The sequence below is a fragment of the Taeniopygia guttata genome, chromosome 1 (assembly GCF_048771995.1).
Source record: "Taeniopygia guttata chromosome 1, bTaeGut7.mat, whole genome shotgun sequence".
In the NCBI taxonomy this organism is placed as follows: Eukaryota; Metazoa; Chordata; class Aves; order Passeriformes; family Estrildidae; genus Taeniopygia; species Taeniopygia guttata.
In genome coordinates, this window is record NC_133024.1 from 31425846 (window position 1) to 31448653 (window position 22808).

The 22808-nt window shown below is 41.1% G+C and overlaps 1 protein-coding gene across 45 annotated transcripts in view; it reads right to left on the reverse strand.

Moving 5' to 3' along the window:
- Positions 1 to 22808, reverse strand: part of TENM4 (teneurin transmembrane protein 4) — a 1535912-nt gene that overhangs the window by 39836 nt on the left and 1473268 nt on the right. For all 45 annotated transcript variants that reach the window (XM_072936977.1, XM_072936960.1, XM_072936968.1 and 42 more), the window contains 3 exons: positions 19165 to 19397; positions 9727 to 9881; positions 5761 to 6638 (listed from right to left, as the gene is read on the reverse strand). In XM_072936977.1, coding sequence (XP_072793078.1) covers positions 5761 to 6638; positions 9727 to 9881; positions 19165 to 19397 — 1266 coding nt within the window. The remainder of the gene's footprint in view (positions 1 to 5760; positions 6639 to 9726; positions 9882 to 19164; positions 19398 to 22808) is intronic.

Below are 22808 nucleotides of genomic sequence, written 5' to 3' on the forward strand. Positions count from 1 at the left end.
GTGCATCCAGTGCCTCTTAACAAGCTCACCTCATCACAATTTTTCAAACAACATTAAACACAACATTAAAAAGAAATCTATAATAGACAAACCGATAATACTCAGAAATGTATGAAGGCAAGTCCTCTCCCTAATGACCAAAGGCCAGGTTGTGGTCACAGTCTGCTGAATTTTCCGACTGCCCAAAAAAGAAGACGAAGATCACTTTCTAGCTTTTATGATACTCATAATTCCCTTGGTTCTCAACTAAACTTTGATATCAAGCATTCATTTCAGGGCAGAGCAGTGGCTCAAAATGTGAGCTCACTACTTCGTGTGGGTACTGGAGAACTGCTATTTTATCATGGCACTTACTGGAGTTTCAAAGCAACTTTGTCAGAGGAACAATAATGAGAATATCATCATTTTATAATGTAGAATTTGTGGAACAAGTGGAACCAAGAAATCTTGCTAAAAGAGGAGGGAAGACAAAAGCCAAAGGTGTTTCTCATATTACAGTCTGCTGCAAGAGTAGAGTAAGACCCTCACTTGAACTACACTAAATCAAATCCTGTAAAACTCTCTGTGTATGACCTGATAAATCACAGGCACCCAGACCAGGGCACTGCCTTTGGCACTAAAAGCTGCTGGTGCTGGGGTGGGACCTCTGCTGAGCCCTGGGGGTCACTGGGAAGCCGTTCAAGGTCCTCCTGCATGATCAGTCCAGTTGGCTCCTACCTTCCACCCCTTACAGCGTGTGAGGTTTGGCAGAGTTTGGTTCTCTGTAAAACAGCCTCCAGTGTTGCAGGGTCAAAGCTCCCCCTACCACTCATCTGAAGATCTGGCTCCATAAAACCCTTTGCCCTCCAGACAGCTGTGAGACACTTCTTGGGGAGTCCGTGAAAAGGGTTTGAATTTCTGGGTTTGGCTGGAGCAGTGTGTAAGTGTTTGAGTCTGTACAGGAGGAGGCAACCTTCAAAACTAATTGGATACACAAAGAACCTAAGTAAAAGAGCCCCATCTGGGCTAAATAATGCATAGAAGATTTGACTTTGGCTCAGAGGGAAATTGAATTAATGTACAGCGATAACATCTCAGTGAACTAATCAAGATAATTGCCGTATTCTTGATTTAAACAAATCATTAATAAGAATTTCCGGATTCTGAAGCAGACAAACAGCAACTGCTAAGAAACTTTGTAAAGGCGGGTAGCAATTTTTTCAGGTCAAGTTGAAAAGCAGCAACAACAAAGCAGCAAGTAGTCACACAGAATCCTTTGTCTTTTACCGGAGGAGTTGAACAAGAAGTCGTTTCCCTGGCTGAGTTTCCAGATCAACTTCCTTTGCTGCTGATTAACTCTGTTACTGTCACCAGTTCAATGGGAAGAAAAGTCTTTAATCCAGTTACTGGACAAGCTGAGCTGCATTGCACTAACTGACAGCTAATGTCAAGCCCACTGCAGGCGCAGGAAAGGTCTATACAATGCCAAAACCCTCAAAGGAGTCATAGACAGGTCTTTGGAGACAGGCTAATTACTGTGGGGAGCTAAGTTTCACTCTCAGAAAGGGAAACTGCACGCCATTATACACTGAGTCTTACTCAAGAGCTAAACCTGATAAAACAGGATTGTTAGAGCAGGCTTGGGTGTAGGATGTGTGAAAGGAAGAGCTGTAAATGCTGTGAGTGAGTCTGCCACTGCCTGAAGCCAGCACTGGTCTCTTTCCCCACAGAAATGAAGGGACAATGTGCCAGTCCAGCATGAAGCCTTGGAGGACCTGGATTCCCTGGTGTGCCCTGGACACAGACCTCCAGTACTGCATCAGTACATCCTGCCTCCTTCCCTCCTTTCCAGTCACACCAATGTGCTCACATGTCAGAGCTCTTTGCAGCCTTATGGTAATGCTCTGGTAAGAACAGCACCTGTAGAAGAACCAGAGATGCTGGCTCTGTGGGCTGGAACTAGATGTTCTTCAGGTCCCTTCCAACCCAAGCCATACTACGATACTGTGATTCCATGATGAACACGTAGTGATGCCACTCTCACAACACCACTGGTATTCTGATTTATGGTCCTTTGTAGACAGTCAGGGCCACTGGTGCAGTGTAAACTTGCCAGCTGGATTTACTTTACTCTTAACTTTCTAGGCAGCAGTGTCCAGCTTGCCCTGGCCAGCAAACAACTATTGTGTGCTATGTGAGAAACATGAAACTTTTCCTCAGAGTCAGATTTTATGCCTTGATCTCTTTGGCCATGAGCAAAACAGAAGTATGAACTTCACCCTTCTCCTCAGTTAAGACTGAAAACTCCTTTAGTTCACCTTCCAGCCACTTCTGTTCACAGGAATCCTCTAAACCACTTAAGCCTTCCCAACGTACATTTGCTGATGTTCTGCTAGAGAAAACAATAAAATGAAGGTAGTGTATTTTGATTTTATTTCGTTTACACCATCTTCTTCAGCTTCTTTGATAACAAGGAATTCAGACTTCATCCTGCCATGCCTGCACTCATCTCTGCAGCTTGTGTTTTAGTCATGCAAATCCTCTCTCTGGTGAGATTATATTATAAGAAAGGCATCAGAGTCCTGATCTAAGATACCAAGAAATGGAAAATATACTGCTTTCATGGTTGGTCACTCTATCAGTTAAATCATCAGCCTTACAGAATCACATCTTCTTGTCAACTTGAATTTCTCTAGCTTTGCTTTCCAGCCCCATATCCTTCTCAAGCCTTTCTCTGTTACACTGAGAGTCCCTCTTTAGGTGAGAGCTTTGGCTGACATGTTGTGATCTGGACACTTCCCAGTCTCATTCCTGTTGAGATAAATAGATCAAGTCTTTATTTTCTTCCCATGAATGAATTTTTTAAGAGTTTCTCTGCCCAGCCTTCAAATTCCACTGTTCTTCATTAACTGCATTTTTATGAGCTGAAAATATTAGTCACATCAACACTTCACAGGGAAAAAAAATCAGCTTCCTACTAGCCACTACAAGTAGAGTGTGATGAGTAAATGTATTCATTTACTTTGTCCATCCAAGCAACAAGTTGGACAGATTTGCCATGGAATCATGTGAGGATCACACTGAAGACTTGATGCCTCGCTACAATTCTGAGAGCCAAGGCTCAGCCCACTTACACGTGTACCCTGACATCAGACTATACAAGAATATATTTTGTTTAAATGAAACCTACTTTACCAAGCAATTGAAATATTTCACTCTTATTTCATATTCTAATTTCATCAGTCTGATTTTATATTCTTTCCCTGGTTACACATGCAAAATCTGGACAGAATCAATCCCTCTAATTCAGTGATCTGCCTTCCAAGTCCCAAGTGACTGATCTGCCTTCCAGGTGGACAGGACAGGACAGGACAGGACAGGACAGGACAGGACAGGACAGGACAGGACAGGACAGGACAGGACAGGATAGGATAGGATAGGATAGGATAGGATAGGATAGGATAGGATAGGATAGGATAGGATAGGATAGGATAGGATAGGATAGGATAGGATAGGATAGGATAGGATAGGATAGGATAGGATAGGATAGGATAGGATAGGATAGGATAGGATAGGATATGAAAGGGTAGAATGGCATGAAAAAGAATAGTCTCCAATTCAAGCATGGAAGATTTAGGCATACAAAAAAAGCTTCCTAACAGTAACAATAATATACCTAAATACATTATCACTAACAATATTTATAAATAACTCAGATGACTGATAGGATCCACTTTACCAAATTGTAGACATCTGCAACGTAAACATCTGTATCTGAACTCATTATTCTCTATGACCTTTGCAAAGATAAACTTTCAGAATACAACTCTTCTCATCTTAAAGGCAATACCTGACATAACTCGTAAGAAACTCACCTTGAACAGGTGTGTTTCTCTCCACCTGCCTGTAAAGGGAGGCTGAAGTAACTAATTCAGATATAGACTTTTACCCTGTTGTTTTGTATAGTTGCATCAGAAACTGTCAGGAACAGTTAAAGAGATAAGTGATCACAGGTTTGGATGAGGTATCTCTGAAGGCACAGTCACAATTCTATATTCAGTGATGCTGTGCTATCATACAGTGCTGACTTGCTCTAGTCAAGATTTTCATAGTCCAGCCACTAGAGAATACTGTCTTCCATTTAGCTCTAAAAAGCTTTCTTATGACTCTTCTGAAGTGCATAAAAGTACCAGAATGATGACTTTCACAAATGCTCTATTTTGCTGGACAGCAAGAAATAATGGATCACTGTTATAAATATATCCATAGAACAAATTGGTTTTGAGCTTCTGTCTTATCTCCTTTATATTTTCAGTTGCACTTTAAAATAAAAGATTATGTTTGAGGGATAAATCTGACCATTATTAGCTGTAATGTTTAGTTTGCTCCACTGTCTGTGGCTGCATCTGTTTTCAAGCACAGGAACTATTGGGTTCTTTGCAAAAAGAAAATACCTCCTTCATTTAGCACAATGGTCCTGACAATATAGCTGGCTTTCACTCCAGTGGAGAAAAACACCCTCTTTTTCCTCCCTAAGGCCTTCCTCAAGCAAATTCAATATAAGAGATGGAGAATATTAACTTGGATTCACTGAGAAATATTGCTACAGTAATTGCAAGCAGAACATTGATGAAATGCTAATAACATTTCAAAAGATTCATCACAGATTTTCCATCAATTCTTTTCAAGGCAAGAGTAGGAGCAGTGAGTATTAAGCAAAGAAATTTGAAACTGGGCCTGGAACATTTTAAGGAGAAAATCACATATCAACACATGAATAGGTGGGCTTAGCCAGCTTTCCTTTCCTGAATCCCTTTTTTTCTCAACAATTTTTTTGTTTGTCATCTTGGGAAGTGTCTATTCTATCCAAATTGGATTCTTACAATGGATCTATTATTATGGCAGCTGAACACTTCCATGTAACCATTCAAACCACGTGGGAAATGATGCACTTAAAGGAGCATTTCAAACAGGTTACACCTGCAAATAAAAATTAAACTAAGGAAGAGGGAGGGCAAAGGGCTCTCAACAGCAGGATGAATCCTTCTAGGTGCTCTTAATCTAGCTATTGATCTTCATCCTTTTTTTTATCAGAAATGTGATGTTTGCTTCATGATATTTCTAAGCAGGGAATTGCTAACGGTAGTACAGAGAAGTACAAATATTTCAGATACTGCCATCTCTGGATTTTTCAATGCATCCTATCTTATCTCTGCTTAAAAACTCTTTGGGGATAGTCTTGAACACTTCCAAGACTACTTTTAAAGCTTAGTGAGGCAAATTGCAACAGTAGGAATTGAGCAGTTCATTAATTACAGAATTGTTTCCAGAGCAAGCTCTCATTAGTCATTGCCAATTGTCATTCTACATCAGACATTTCAAACAGGCTCAAAAAAGACACTGCAGCAGGAGGTAGGTGAAAAGCTGTGAAAAAAGAGGCTCTGATGGAACTTTCATACTTCCAAGGCTTTCAAAGCCAAGAAAAATTCTCTGACATGCAACCTAAATCTCCAGTCCTGACTACAGTTAAGGAGAAACAGTTGTCCAAATTACTTAAACTCAGCAGAAATTCTGTCTGACTCTTGACTTGGTAGAGGGAGCTTATTCAAGCTCTAATTCATCTACTGCCAGTATCTAGTGTTTGCATGAAATCCAATACTCTCTGTTCAGGCCATTTTATTTGGACAGTAATTCTGATCAGGGAATTAAATTCTACCAACCTTGCACGGTTCAGAGAACACAGAATGAAGTCAGCAGTCCCAATATTCATAAAATACTTACTCATAAAATGTTGTCCAACCATTTTCATTGCTTTTAGTGGCAAGGAGACCAGAGTTGCCGTGGTAAGTCATCATGGCTACTTCATGCCCCTGTGTTGTTACACTCTTGAGTGCACTGTTGGTACCAATTGTCACCCAGTAGACTTGGCCATCAGGCACCACCAGCCAGAGGGGCATCCCTGTGGAATCTCTTCGGATATTGACCAAGTTGCCATTATTGTCAGTGATCAGGGTTATATCTCCATCTCCAGAATAAGTAAAATTGTAAAGATAATCTCCAGTTGTAAGGCTCTGAGTATAGAGGTGCTTCCCACTGGTGTCAAACAAGTAGAGTTCCTGGTCTATGGGTGAGGATAACTCATAGAGATTTTGTGTGTTGAGGAATGGTTTGTTTTTCCGAATGAAGCGGATTCGGATGTTCCCCAGATCAGCGACGTACAGCTCCCCATCCGCGCACACGGCAAGGGAGGACGGCGCGTTGAGCTTGGCGTCCTTGGCGTAGCCATCGTCCCCCGAGAAGCAGTCGCAGTTGGCATCGTTCTTGCAGTCGCAGCTGCTCGGGGCACCGGCCACCAGGGAGATCTCCCCGTTGGTGGTGACCTGCCTGATGCGGTTGATCTTCTTCTCGTCCGTCTCAGCGATGTACAGGACTCCGTTATGGGACACGGCCAGGGCGGTGGCAGACTCCAGCGTGGCGTGGATTGCCACCTTGCTGAGGAGAAAGTGATCCATGCCTGGCACCTGGCAGTGCATGGGCCTCCCTGCCACAATGCGCACTTGGTGGTTCTCAGAGATCTGCAGCACGACGTTGTTATCGAGGACGTAGAGTGAATTATCCATGGGATTCACTGCCAGATCCGTGGGCCATTCCAGACGAACCTTCATGGTAAAAAAACACAAGGGAATTTTTATAGCAAGACATTTATCTACTGCATGATTGCTATAAATCAATCACAATGAGGATGGAATCTACATGGATTAAAGGGGGAATGGATGAAAAACCCCACACCTAATTATTACTTAATAGGTGACCATAGAGGATATAACCTGCTGTGAGTGAGAGGGCTTAGCTCCTGGTCACATCAAGCAGTCACAGGGGGACACCACACTCTGCACTGGAATGCTGGTGGGAACAGGATGATGGACAGAGGCAAACCATTCTATGATTTTCCCTCTCCTGCGCTTTTTGAATTGATGGAAGAGATAGCAGAGACCTGGGACTAAATTTTGCTATATGAAGTGCTATGAAATCAGACACATAGAACAGTGATTCTTTTACTAAAGGATTTTTCACACAAGTGGCTGAACTCCTCTTGGTAAATGACAAGGAGGGATAGACACAAAACTGGCAGCTGTGCCAGCATGTGTGAATATCTGCTATAACCCACAGTTTTCTGCTTTATGCTGCAAAAATGCAGAATAGCAATTCACAAGAAACTCAGGCAATTTCAGGCAATGGAGTACAATACTTGTGCCTTCACAGTGATTTTCACATTTTGTTTTAGCATAATGGAAAAATGGGTTCAGGAGTGACATATCCCAGTTCTACACTGATAATCCTCTAAAACAGTGACTGGCAACACCATAAGTGAGTAAGCACTGCAATGACTTCATTTCTAGCTCTGCTTCTGCAATACTCTCTTTTCAAGTAAGTCTTCTCTTTTAGCTGACAAACCTAAGAAACGTTTGCCAACAGAATTCAGAACTTTTTTTGGATAAAAAGTCCAAGTTGTGCATTTTTTTGATTATTTTATTTGACTTTAGGTTTATATATAAAAAAAACCCAGTCTTGTGCTGATGGGAACCTATCAATTCCAGTATAGTTTCTTTGTTTTGAACCTTATTTTCACACCATCCATCTCAGTTGCTGCTTCTTCTCGTTTGTCTGATGTGACTAAGTTTAGAGGAGTATTTTTTAACCTTCTTGGAAGGAGGAGGAGTGGATGCCAGCAGACTCAGGTCCATGAAAGCATCTTTCACTGCAATTTTATTTAAAACTGAGAAAGAAGAGACCAGATAAGATTCAGGAACACAGGAAATTCCTATTTTTAAGGCCTGTAGTTCAACATCTCTGCTACAGCCATGCTTTATTTTGATGCTTCTATTTGCCTTTTCAGCATTTATTTTAAAAGATCAGATGTAAGGTATTTAGTTCATTGTGTCTTCTAGCGCTTGAGTGTGTGAGGCTTATATTCATTGCTAAGCAGTTTGCTGAGCTCTGTCTATGCTGCTTCTCTGCTTGCAAAATCTCCTTCCTTTTCTCAGCTCCTGGCCTATTTTAACCCTTCTTGTAGTAAAACATTATAGCCTGTGGTTTTCTCTTTAATAATTCATGCCTCCATCCCTTCCAGTGGTCTTTAAGCTCTGCAGTCTTCAGTTAGCATCAAGAGCTGAGTTTATTCTAAACTGACAAGGGAATTTTCAATTTCTTAAAAACCATTCCTTGTCAACAGCGGCAGCTAAATATTTCATGTCCTCATGTCCCAGGGAGCCTCAGGGACCAGGCAGAAAAGACCCTTCTATCTGCTGTAAATGATGAAAAGCTGCCTCCCAAGCTGGATTTATTTTTTAATTAAGCTTGTATTCAGTATGTTTCTCTAGAACAGGAGTGGTTAATCTGCCAATCCCAGTACAGGTTAATCTAAAAATGGTTCCTGTAATTTTATGAAAGGAAAAAAAAAGAGTTTTCAGCTGATACATGTTCATCTCAGAAGTGTTCGAACATGACATTGGTTTACATAGGAGCTACATAACCTGGAAATAAATAATTTTTAAAGCCTGATTATACGACCGTCTTGTGCTAGCTGACCCTGAAATTCACATGAAGAAGAAATTACGTCTGTAAGATGAGAAACATACTACAAGGTGGCCTTTAACCATCAAAATTTCCCCTCTATAGAAGACAGAAAATCTTTTAAAGTCTCTTTAAAATTTAACTTTTAATTTTTTACAATTTCAGCTTGTTCATAAATTACAGACAGTGGGAGCCAGTTGCAAGGAAGCAAGAATAAACTTTTCAAATTAGAGGGAAAAAACAAGAACAGATTCCATATGGAAGCATGGAAATTATCGAGGTAGCTACAAAAAGGAAACCCCATTGACATCTATTGTGGCTGAATAACAGTACTTAGCCCTCCAGCTATGATCTATATTTTCATAGGAGAGGACAACATTTCTGCAGTCAGGCAAACAAGTGGCACAAAGGTTTCAAAGGACACTGTCCTAAACTGGCACAATTTGACAAGTTGGCCAGTGCCACACAAAACTGAGTGCTGAGCTGTAACAGATTTCTCTTCTGCAGCATCCAGCAGTAAAGCAATCAAAATCAAAATGAGATTTCTTTTTCTTTCTTCTTTTTTTCTCTCCACCTTGAAGCAGCAGGACTTAAAAGCCCAGCATGGTGGTAGCTGCAACCAATTTGCAAACTGATGCAATTCAAGATTCTTGTTTTCCTGCTGTTGCTAATTTTGGCACCACATCCTCCAATCAATATTTCCTATGTTAATTTTATTCAGGTCTAAAATTGTGCTGGGCCAAATTAGGATGAGGGGAAGAAAAGAAAAAAACCTGTGATTAGCTAAGATGGTTTAATGGAGCATGGCATACAGTCCATGGCATATAGTCCATGGCGTACAGGCAGACATGATCATAACAACCTGCCTTGCCAGGAATCTGTGCTTTCCCACTGACTGGAAACACTGAAAGAAGTCAGTTCTCTGGCTGGGACATCTTTAAAAATCTCACCCCCAGAAATCTATGAGTTAGAGCAGTCAAGTGTTTCCTTATGTCTTTACAGGGTAATTCTTTTATGATCCAGTCAATTTTATATCATAAACTATGTAGAAATGCAACTCTCCTTGAGCCCTTACCTCTTTGTCAGACCTGCTGGGGAAGCACAGAGACATGCAGATAAGGGTGAAGGTGTAGGCTTGCATTCTGTAAAAACAAAACCAAACTACTGTCTTACCTGAGAAATGTCCATAACAGAATCACAGCTGAGAGGCCGAGCAGATGTCAAGTCATTGGAACCCAACACGGTTGAGATGATCCCGTTCTGATCAATCCGTCTGATCATGGTGCCATCCACAAAGTAAATCAGCCCAAACTTGTCCACGGTGATGCCTGGAAAAGAACAAAGAAAGACAGTCAGAAAGTGATGGCAGCCTGACATGAGGAGCAATATATTTTATGGAATTCCACATGGATGAGAGGAGAGTTGGGCATGTGGCTATCAAGAGCTTTGAGCTGGCACCATTCCATGGAAGGCACTTTTCAATGCAATTCAGAAATCCCTGCTCACTCCTGGAAAAGGGCATGGCACTCGGTGAACTGCTGAAATGAAAAGGTTTTCTTATAACTGCATGTCTTGCATGTTCAGAAACCTGGTTGTTTTATTGCTCATGCTATGAATGGTAAGCCATGCATGTAAAAATGTTACACTGATGAATCTTTCAAAAATGGTGATAAAGAAAGGCTGTGAAAGATCCATCAGGTCAATCAAATTCCAGAGGGATAAATGAGAAAGGGTTTTCCCTACGATAATCCTTATAATATACAATGTTTCACCTGATTCTGAACTCTGCTAGTGATTCATTTCATTGCTCAAACCTCCTTTGTAGACATACTCCTGTCAGTGGATTTGAGGTCTGCTGACAGTAGTTACAGGCTGCTGATCTCATTTCTTGCCCTGCAGATAGTGCTCTACACTTTCTAATTAGACCTCATAACAATCTATGAGTGTGATCATTCTAATTTTACATATCAGAAAAATAACAGACAATGCAATTCTCACAAGGGCACAGAGAAAGGTCATGACTGAGGCATGAATAAAAAGTTAGGGGCTCTATTCACCTCCTCTTTGTGCAAGTATAAATTAAAATAACTCCACAGTCATTCACCTCATCTACCCTACAGAGGCAGAATGTCAGTCAGCATAGTATTTGAGTGTGTTAAAGACACTAAAATCTTGTAAAAACCAGAAATGTAATGTAAAGGCCTGTAACATCTTTTTCTACGCAAGCAAAAATTCTGCTTAAAATATATGAATATTAGGATCTCCCTGTTTGGTTTCTTTTGCTTTCAAGGTTAACAACCACTTGGCAAAAGCCAGACATCTGCATTGTACATCTAAGCAAGTATCTGAAGCTATTCTAATCAGTGGAGAGAGAAATCTACTTTGAGAGTGCAATTTGTATCACCCGAAAGCCCATATCCCCAACAGATTATACAAAGCCTGCTAGAAACACCTTTTCCTCCCATTTGACTATAAACGAATACTACAGCAAATATCTCTAAAGAAAACATTTATATTATAGGCAGATTAAATTACTGAGCTGAATCCTCACAAGACTGTCTCTTTGGCTGTCATCTTGGTGACAGAAATGATAGAAATTCCGTTTCAGATAGAAAGCTTTGAGAATGTTTGAGGAGTGATCAGACCTTGTGTTCCTCCAAAATGCTGTTTTGTAGCCAGATCTACTTATTCGAAATATCTACACCCTCAGTCTCCATCCTCTGTGAGCTCTGCTGTGAAGTACAGATGCAGCAGCTCACAGATGAAAAATTCTAGATTTTCATAGAGTAGGGACTAATCCTCTGATTGCTTTGGCAACTAAAATCATGGCCTTCAGCCAGCACTGTAAGTATTGCATGGGCTGGAAGCCATGGAGGTAGGTGATATGTGGAAAAACATAGCAGATTTGATTATAAGGAAATCCACAGAAGATTATCTAGCCTTGCAGAAAAACATCAGGACTAAGTCATTGTTTGAGATAAAGAACAAACTTCTGCATTGAGCTGAGATAAAGGAAGGGATTCAGACATGGTTGCAACCTGTTGATTCCAAGTCAATTAGGAGTCAGAAAACTGGTGTTTCAGATCACTGAGCTGAATGGGAGCTGTGTATTATTGCCAGGAGGCAAAACCAGCATTTTGTTACTTCTTCACAGCATCACCCTGTTTGAAGGGCATCACTTTGACCTGGATTGGATATTTGATCATCAGAGCTGTGTGGTTTCAGAATAGCCTCTACTGCAGTGAGGAAAAAAATTACTTGCTGCTTTCAAGATGAAGTTCATTAATTTTGGAGGGGATTATATAGCAGGATTGCTGAGATAATGGATGACAGGACTGAATGACCTAAAAGATTGCCTCTAGTCCTACACTTTAATACCTGTGTTGAATTCATGCCAAGGACTCATTTTTGCAGGGCCATGAAACAAGAGCCCTGAAGAGGAGCACAAGGTAACTGTTGAACATCTGAATTTAGTGAGGATAGTGAGGCACTGGCAAAAGTTTCCTGAAGAAATTGTGGCTGCCCCATCCCTGGAAGTGTTCAAGCACAGGTTGGACGAGCTTTGAGTAACCTGGTCTAGTGGAAGGTGTCCCCCACAGGGTGGGTAAGAACTAGATGCCAATCCAAACCATTCTATGATCTGATGAATGCTATGGGAGAAACCACAGTAGTGGAGGCCATTTATTCTCACTATAAATATAAACACATCACTTGTACTTTAGCACTTCGTTAAACGCTTGCAGAAGGTTCTGATGGGATAAGCATCAATATCTCACTGGCATCCATGGCTTTCAGCAAGCTATCTTCACCTCCCATGAGATCTGTCAGCACTGTGCCCTCTTCAATGGATCCTTCCAGGATACTGGCACATGTCACCTGTCACTGGCATCTGCTGTTGAAGGTCTCTGCTCCTCTTAATTATTTTGCCTACTGAGTGTCAAGTTCTTTCATGTTTGCTGGCATTTGCTTAAAAACCAGGAACACAACTGAGCTCTTTAAGCAATATGGCAGACATGCTTTTTTTTGGAAGAGGCATGATAGAAGGTTTAGTTGATCTTAATTGGCTTTTGTCAAACACAAGAGCCTCTTACCCATTCCTTGGTTCACAACAAGTATTCTTCTGGGTGCCTGTCCATTACTCTGTGTGACAAGCCAAAAGCCAGTGAAGGGTGGCAGGCTGGATAATACGATTTTCAATGAGGTAGAATTTTCTCCCTTAGCTAATTCCATATGCATTGCATTGGATTTATCAGCAGCGTCTGCTGGCAGTGGCTCACTGTGTGCAGTGCTGGGGTTTGATGGCTGGTCTGATTACCCAGTTACAGTAATAATAACCTGGATGCACTTTGGCCCTCAAGCCAGCGCTGATCAGCTGATAGGGCACAACTTTATTTTGCATTCCAATTTAGACAAAGAGCTTGCACACCCGAGTAAGTGAAAGTGGGATAGCAAAGTTACCACTCATCACCCCACTCCAGGGCATTGGTACATGTATGTGTTCTTATCACTGAGCACTTTTCTGCTTATCTCTCTTTCACGGAGGCTAAGCAATCTCAATTGCCTCACATTTCCTGAGATGTTCTGTAGGGGAGCAGAGTTTGCAGTCTGTCAAAGCCCCAAATTCCCACTTGCACACATTCCTTATGTGGCAGCTGCTCCAATCCCTTCCTGATTTTGCTGATTGTCTTGGAATCAAAACTAATCATGGAGAAGAGCCCTGCTATCCCACAGACAAGTGTCTTTGGATGGATGACTTCTGTGAAAAGGGAAAGAAGCATCTCATGGATGCTTTGCAGCAGACTGTAGAGGTTAGGTTGGACGTTTCTTTTTCCTTTCTGATATAGGCACAGTTCCAGCGCTGGGAGCTGGCTCCTGCAAACAGGCACAGAAATGGGTAATTCACATGTTATGCGTGTTAAACCCAAGGCCTTGGCTTGCTTTGGCAGAAGGCTCTTCTCATGTTTCCATAGGAACATAAGGGAATTACAGCCTTTCAGCATACAGCTTGAAGTTCAGCCTCACAGTTACTAAGAGGAAACAGCTGCTGCCACTACCCAGGTAGTGTTGCAGATCCAAACCTTAACTTCTGAGATATGAAATACATACACTATGAAATCATGCTGGCTCCCCTTGCATAAGCTGAGATCTCTCACAAAATAAGGGCTTGTAGCACCATGTGCATCTCACCAGTGAGCTGTGCTGATAGAAAGTTGACATGATGACATTTGCTTGAAATGTCAGGACCTTGTAGTATGAAGAGGTGACAGCACAACATTATGCTGCAAATAGCTACTGGGACATGGTGAGTTTCTTGTAGAAGACAAACCACTAAAAGTGATTGCATGGTGCATATTTCTCTAGTTAGGAAAAGAAAAAGGGGGAAACCCCTTTTAACTGAGAAACCAGGTGCTTAAAAGAAATCGAAATTTGGACCTTTGTTGTCTGACTGGATGCTGAATGACTGAGTAATAAAATGTCAGATCAAAATCAATTTCAGTAAGTACAGAAGAATTCACAGGGGAAGGAGAAAACCTAACTGCCCATATACACTGACAATCTGAAAAAGAACATACAGCAAAAAGATTCTGGAATTCCTGCAAAAGGTTTTCTGCCAAGATTAGTTTTGTGCTATGCAGTGGTTAAGAAGGGAACTACAATACAGGAAAGAATTAGCAAAGACACAGGAAAAAGCCAACAAAACAGTGGCTTGGCCTCAAAAGGACCATTCTTTTTCATGACTTGACTAAAGAAATTGTGGAAATTATTAGCACAGAGTACCTGGAAGAAAAAATCTAGGTGTTCAGGATGGTTTTTAAGCCAATTGATGCTGGTACATAAGCACAGGTCTGGTGCAACTTCTTCAGAAATTGCCCTAAATGCTGATGACTAGCATCTGGAGCGTTAGCACAGGAAGACCACATTGACCCTGTCCCTAAGTGTCTCTTCTGGCCAGAGTAAGAGACAAGAAATTTTGTTCAGTCAGCCTCTGATCTTTCCTGAAATGGTCCTATTATTATCTGACCATAAAAATGTTAACAGATTGTGGAGGGTTGGTTTCCTCAATTAATTCTGTCGAATTCTTCAACACTTAGCGAACAACTGAAATTTTGTTTACACATTCAGCAGGGCAGAGTGAAAGAACCAATCTGTCCCCAAATTAATTACTTCATTTCACATTGGTGTTACAGTGCTAAATGAATGAGATGCCCTCTATCTCCCCACGTGCCTTCTGAAACCTTTTTCCTATTGTGTCAGACTTGTCACTGCAATCTCTCTTAATTGCAAGCTCCTTGGTAATTTCTCTGCCACAACATTTTCCCGAGAAGAACCAATGGTGAGTACTCAGATGAAAAGAAATGCTCTGACAAGCTGGAGTTTTAATTTTTCTTTAGATTGCTTGTAGAAGAGGATCATTATTAGCAGATGATAATTAGGAAGTAGTAACACTTTAATTTGCAAGGATATATTGAAGTTCATTAGCATCTGAAAGCTTTGCTGTGCTCTGTGGCAAATGAATTGGACGGATCAGACTGGTTCCTAATAGCTATGATAAATACCCTGACCAAACCACTGCCACCCCTATTTCATGGTGGATCTATCCACAGTGGATCTAACACAGTGTTCTGTATTTCTGTAGCCTATCTTTATTAAACAAGCCAAAGATGGGTAAAGTGTGAAACTCCTGGAGAGTTTTACCCCACTTAATGTCTTTTCTAAGCTGATGGTCTAAAAGGAGTTCTTCCTTCATTGGAGTGAGACAAGTACCTCTGTCCAGAGGGTACTTCAGAGAAATGTATTGACCTGTCAATACAAGTGATACTGGCTCTGAACTAAAACAGGATAGATTTAGATTACATATTAGAAAGAAATATTTTCCTTTGAGGGTGGTGAGCCACTGGCACAGGTTGCCCAGAGAGGCTGTGGATGCTCCATCCCTGGAAGTGTTCAAGGCCAGGCTGGATGGGGATCTGAGCAGCCTGATTTAGTGAAAGCTGTCTCTGCCCCTGTCAGTGGGGCTGGAACTGATGGTATTTGAAGGTTCCTTCCAACCCAAAGCATTCTACAATTCTGTGAAATTATCCCCTCTGAACTCAAGGGAGTGGAGATGAGAACTGGAGGAAGTGATTAAAACAATGGGGAAAAGTCTGCTGTTCAGAATGTGCAGAACCATTCTTAACAGTGTTTGCTGCAGTGGGGATGTCATTCTTCAGGCTATGAGATCCAGAAGACCAGCACCCCAGAATGTGGTTCATCCCATCTTGAACATGTGCATCGTCACAGAATGAACCACCTTCATGAACTAGGATACTAGTTTCTTTCCTCTGAGAAGAGACACAAAAAAACCTACCTAGACCAGATGTTTGACTGGTCCAGGGGACTAAAGGTATATGAAAAGGCATATGTTGACAGCTCATGACTATTTCTCCAGCCTTAATGAATTGCTGGTTTTCATCTGACAGGAAGATATCCCTCAGTATTTTCCAGCAAGCTGCAAATATCAGCTAATTAAAACACCATTAAAGGCAAGACTTTTATTCTTTATGATTTTTGAAAAAGTGCAAAGATGTCCTTAAAATACAGAAATTCTTCTTAGCATGAAGCAATTATGTTCAGAGAAAAAAAAACAACAAAAAAAAAAACAACAAAAAACCAAACCTTTAGGCTTAAAAAGTAGTTCTGTGAAGAGCAATGATTCTTGAAAAACTGACTTTCCAAGTCCTTCCCTGGCCAGCTGATCTCTCTATAGCTACAGAATAGTCCTCTAATTTCCTTTGACCATTCACTTACGAGTGTTTATTTGCCTGACAATACACAGAAGCAGATGGTCACTTGAGATCTATCAGTTACTTATACAATAAATCATTTTTATTTTGAACTATTATGAAATACATGAGGGAAGAGCATTTGCTGGATTTTTTTGCTAGGATGAACCACTGTGGAAGTATAAACAATGTTGACATTACATTGTCAGCATGAGTTTTCACTGTTCATCATTTATTGAGAGGACTGGGGAATGAGTCACACCTGCCACAAGCATTGCCTCAGCAGAATTTGCAAAGTCAGGTTAGAATCAGATCAGAGAACACTATTTAGGAACTTTCTATTGGCAGTGCAGGCTTTCTGCATTATTATTTTCTTCTTGTCATTTTGCTTCATGTCATTTCCTCTTTCACCCTCAATTTACTTTGTTTTGTGAAATTTTGGAGCTATGAGGAATGAATGCATGAATTTTGCTGTTATATGATTGAGGTGGAAGAATGGCCTCCTGAGAGCCTCAGTTGCCAACAAGATGGATTTCAGTGCTGAAAACTTTGAACTCCAGAGCTGTTTGCTATAGCAAAGCAGAAACATAAGTCATCTAAACCTTGTAACATTCACCCATGGATGGAAATGAATAATATTCCTCTTATCTTGTACAAGGGAGAATAGAGGACTAACAAAAGTGGTGGGGTATATTTTTTGCACTGATTGAACTTCAAAGAGGTGCAGAAAATTGGATTACAGATTTCTGGATTCCCTGATCTCATGATTCATCTGCTGGACTGCCTGAATCTCTCTGCCCAAGTCACTTAATTTTCTTTTCAGTCAGCCTTCGCATTTCAGTGAGACAAATTCTACACTACAAACTGACCACCAGTAGCTGTTCCTTTACTTTATCTGTGCTTCTAGCAATACTTTAGCCCAATATAATGGTTAACTCATGGGATTCTTGAGTGCTTGGAAACCATGCTGGACTCTTTGAATATTACAGGGATAGAAGTCTGAGTGTGGTAAAAAAATAGGTCCTCCAAAGTACATTTTCCAGCATCCTTACCAGGAAACAACTAGCTGACATAAGAAAAAAAAAAAAAAAAACAACCAAAAAACAAAACAAAACAAAACAAAAACCAACCAAACAAAAACCCAACCAACCAACCAAACCCAAACAAAAACAAAAACCCCAAACAAACAAAAATCCAAAACAAACCAAAACAAAAAAAATCACAGCCAGACTTGGCACAAAAGCTCATTAAATCAGTTTGAGGTTCCTGGATTCAGTAACAACAATGTCATCTCTATGTCATGAAAAATAACTTCCTGAGAATCATAGAATCATTGAAGGGTTTGGGTTGGAGGGGATATAAAATAAATAACTTAGTTCCAAACCCTTACTATGGGCTGGGATTCCTTCCACTTGAACAGGTAGGTCAAAGACCTATCCAACCTGTCCTTGAACACTTCCAGGGACAGGACAGCCACAACTTCTTTGGGAATCTCATTTGCTTTTATTGAAATAACTTTCCATAACATCCATAACAAATGGTTTGGGTTGGAAGAGGCCTCTGAAAGTCATCTGGTCCAAACCTCCTGCCATGGGCAGGAGCCCATTTTAATTTAATTATGTTAATTTATATGTTTATATGTTAATTGTTAAAGGATCCCTGGGTTTTGGTGTGGGGCTGCTTTACAAAGAGGTTGGGATAGTCTTGGCCACTGTTGTGTTGAGGAAGGAGGGAGCTACCACTCCCCAGTACAATGAAAAAAAAAACCTGCAAGACACTGATGTCAAAGCCAAGAACCTGTAAATAACTCCTTGCACTCTGAACGGCTGTGCAGAGGAAAATACATAACAGGCAAAAATACCCCATCTCAAAAAACATTCCTGCATGGGTGTCCTTCCCAGCCCTCTTCACAAACATGGCTGAAAATCTGTGTAAAAGCAGTGTCTTCCACCTCATCTCTATCCCCTTCACCTCATCTCTATCCCCCTGTGTGTTTTTTTTTTTTTGTTTGTTTGTTTTTTTCCTGAGGTGCTGTGGACAGCTGGGAGGAGCGACATCCTCCGTTTGCAGAGCTTGTTACCTTGAGATTGCCAGACTGAAGTCTTGGCTACACACAGGACTGCATATGTTTGGCTAAACCTGTTTTGAACAATTTAGTTCACAGCCATGAAGGCTGTGTGATGCTTTTATTCTGATTCAACTGTGCTTTTATCACATTTCAGGATGTTGGAACCAGGTAAAATTAAGCTGAATTACACCACTCCTATATCAAATTAAGTATCCACCCCCTACAGGATTTAAGCTGCATGCTGTGATATGTAATGTCAATGTCTAAACCACCATTTGAGTATCTCTGAGCTGTATGCTAATTTTGCTGTCCTTTTATCTATCTATCTATCTATCTATCTATCTATCTATCTATCTATCCACAGCAATGCTTATAGGGCTTTTTTTTAATGCCAAGAAAGCCTCAGTGAATTGAATGTTAGTGATTCCTGACCAGGTTGGGAGGGACCAAGCACTGCTGGTAAGGTGGAGTAGTGGCTCTGTAGGCATAAAAGTGTCAGATGAAAAGAAATGCTCTGACATTTCCATGGGTGGATTTACTCCATTGCCCTCTGAACACATGCCCATCACTGAACCTCTCTGGCTCAACATTCCTCCCAGCCATATGAATTTGAAGAACCATGACACGACTAGTGAGGGTGAGAAATACTCACTTATTTCCAGGAGCAAGCCCTTAGGATGTGTTTCAGAACTGGAGAGGAGAGCAATCTCCAGTGTGACTAAAGAAGCTATTTTCAAAAAGCCCCCTTTAAAAAAGGTAGTGGAGAAGAAGCAGTCTCACCCCTGGGATTTGTAAGAGTGGCATCCGTGCCTTTGCCTCCATCTCCACAGCGGGTATCATCAAATGGGAGGCACTGATCCCCAGTTCCAGCCAAGACCTCTGAGTTCTTCACAATGTCTTTCACTGATGTGGTTGATTTGATTTTATAGATACGTCGGCTGTTGGTGTCCGAGAGGTAGATGGAGCCGGTGATCGGATCTGTGGTCAAGTAATACTTATGAGCTGGGCTGTGGCTGAAAAACAAGGGTATGACATCATTAATTTTTTGGATTATGTGTTTTCTTAAGTCAACAGGCAATGCAAACACTTTAGAGAACAAAAACGCACAGGGCAGAAAGACTGGGAAAGTGAAGGAGTGCTGTTTTGGACAAGGTTAGTACAGGGTGTGTTACAACACGGGATCCCAAGCTGTATCCATTAGCAATCACTGTGCCTGGGGTGCTCTCTGGCATGGAGGGAATCAACCAAAGGAAAGGGCTCTCTGGTCTGAGTTTGAGCCAAAACCATGCCAGGAACTACTACAGGTAGAGTTCCACGGCCGGCGTTTGCTTAATTTACTTGTTATAGACATAGTCCTGAAACAGGTGTTCGTGCAGTGCCAGGAAGTGAAGGAAAAACAAAGGACAGTAGGGAAATAAAACAAATAATAATGAAAAAAAAAATCTGCCCTCCCAACAAAAACTCCAAAAGGAAACTCCCTGTATGAAGCACTTGAAGATAGACCCTGCAAGATCACTGCATCAAGGTTCATCTGGTGCTCTTGCTGACTCCAGCAAAGACTCTAAAGTTCTGTTCTGCCCTCAAGGAGATTAAGGGAACCCTGCCACTGAATTCAGCTGAACCTCAGTGATGAGAGAAACAAAATAATTCCCTGAATGGCACATTTTGCCCCAAGTAAAGCATGAACTGGTATTTAGCTGAGGAACCTGAATGTCAGTCCCCTGTTGAACACCCTCTGCTCACTGTTTCCTTGGACACAAGAAAGGCTGGTGGATGAGCAGACAGAATGATAATATTTTTAGCTTCATGATTGCAACACTAAATGAGCCCAAGACTGACGAAATTAATAAACTAGAATCCACTTTATGGAAAGTATCCAATAGGACTGGCCAGAAAAAAGCAACCAGATGGGTTTAGACAAAATTTAAATGATTGTCTTGCAAGAACTTTACCTGTATTTTAACATAGATAATTCAGTTATTAATATCTTTTATCAAAATTATTGACTACTAGTGTGTATTGAGATGCATCTCTTCTAAGCCTGAAACCAACAGGTTAGACTTTTAATATCTTTCTTGAACAGATTTATTTTCCTTCTAAGAAAGCCTAAGTAGCAATTAGAACAAGTATGAAAAGTATCTACTTTTCTCCAAAACATCTTCAAGCTGTCCAAACTCATCAAGTCCAAAGAATTAATAATAAAAATCTAGGCCACAGTTCACATTTTTGCACTTAATGGAATTGTTCCAGGAGACGTTCCAGGACTAGAAACTTGAGTGTCAATCACATTTGACTCTATTCTGCATATAGAAAATTCCTCTCAACCTTTATGTTAGGAAAATTACCCCCTCTTCAGACACGTAAAAATTACTGACTTATTCTCATCTTTAAAATCCAGTAAATTGGTTCTTCATTCAAATTATTTAATACTAAGGGGGTGGGGGGAAAGCACCTATTCTGGAATATCCCTTGTGATTTATCCTATTAAACTCTGAACAGATTTCATCTCCAAAAATGACACTGATTCTTACTAAATAAAATGCTCTGACCTTCAAGACAGCTCCAGCCTGACAGTTCAGTCTGCATCTGTATTCCTTCCCAATGACAGCAGGCTGGGAGGGTATTATTTCATTTACCTGCATGTCACTCACACTAAGCAAGTGGCTTCAACCCTGGTGGAAGAAGTTCCCTGTGGGAATCCATCATCCATTTTGATCAGGGCCTTGCATTTTCTGCTGACTGTCCTAACAAAGACCTGCTGAATGTCAGTAAGCTCTTGAGCTGTTCATAATCTCTGTTTTGCATGGGAGGTGGACAAGAGGAGGACAGTTTTAATGGCACTTTGCTATCCTTTACCATCTTTGAGTGGCAAGCACAGATTAACTTTCCCAGAATTTTAGAGCAGGCTATCTTGTTATAGACACAGTCCTGAAACTGGTGTTCGTGCAGTGCTATCTGCAGATGGGCAAAGGCAAATGACTTACCCAGAGATGGAGAAAAATGGGGGCAGAGAGAAATTCCTGCTCCCCTTTCCCAGCAATATTGTCGTGATTTATTTTTGGATTGCACAGCCTCACTCTGGTGGATTTTATTATTGATTACAATCTTCTGTAAAAAAGAGAGCTCTTAAAACAATTTTCTACTCCCAGCTTTTGTAAGAATAGATGCTAAAATGACCTGTTAAAATGGTCAAGCTGGAATTTACCCCCCTGGCCTCTGCCAACTGTTTTCAGGACTGCAGAGAGTTAGTATCGCACTCTGCCCTGGCATGAATTGCACTGTGTTACACACTGGAGGGTTTTTTTTTTTGTCACTTTGAGATCCTTCAGGGTGAAAGATGCTTAAATAAACATACATTGGTCATGTAAAATCTCCCAAACTGCTTCCCTTTATCTGTGATAGTGCATGAGCAGTGGAGCCAGGAACACTGGGGATTCACTTTTTATTTAAAGACACAATCAGTAGGCAAATCCAAGTGGTAAACTGGACTGGGCTAAACAGCAACTGAAATAAATATGCCTGGGCTGAAGCATTTCTTATTTCTCGGCTAGGTAACAGTCCAAAACAAAAGACAAATTTTTTTACTATTCAAAAGACTTGATTGGCTATACTATTTGTAGTCTTAGAATATTTATCCCCCATATTGGCACTGCCATTAGAAAATGACTGTGGAGGAAGAGCTGATTTTCCATTCAGAGTGTTCCTTGAGCTATTACAGTTTTTTTTTAAGTAACCCTGGGCAATGCATTGATATTTTAAACCCCCTGAAGCAATAATACTGAAGTTGCAGTGATGGGATGGGCTCATCCCTAGCCAAGAACTGACACTTTGATGGGTATTAGTGGGCATGATGGTGTAGTCACTGGGAAAGAGAACAGTTTCATGGTTCTGCAGGCCAAAGTGAAATGGAGGTGATACTGCTTCCCTGTATACCTGCGACACAGTGATGTGCTGGGAAAACACAGTGGTATCTTCCAAGTCCACAGTGATCCCACTTCTTTGGGGTTGTGTATAGTCCCTTCCATACATCTCTTTTCTCCCCTTTATCATTCTCATTGTTTGGACAGGAAAGTACCAGTATCATTTAGGGAGCTCTGCAGATACGTTAAGAGATTCAGACTCTATTTTAAAGTGTTTGTGCTTTATGTGATTCCTTAGACACAGGCACAGGGAAGAAATGGGATATAAAGTTGGGTGAGCTGGCAGAGGCATGAGGCTTGGACTGTGGATTGCTTCAGTTGCACTGTGATATGTCCACAGGCTTTGAACAAAGGCTGGTATTCCCCCTTTGGGCCCAGAGCCCATGTTTTGGAGGAGTTCTAGGAAGGAACCTCCTGCTCCAGAGTGGGAAGCCAGTCTCTAAGGAAAAGAGATGAGAAAAGGGAGTTGGTCCCTTTTTTCAGCAGGTTCCCTACAAAACATCA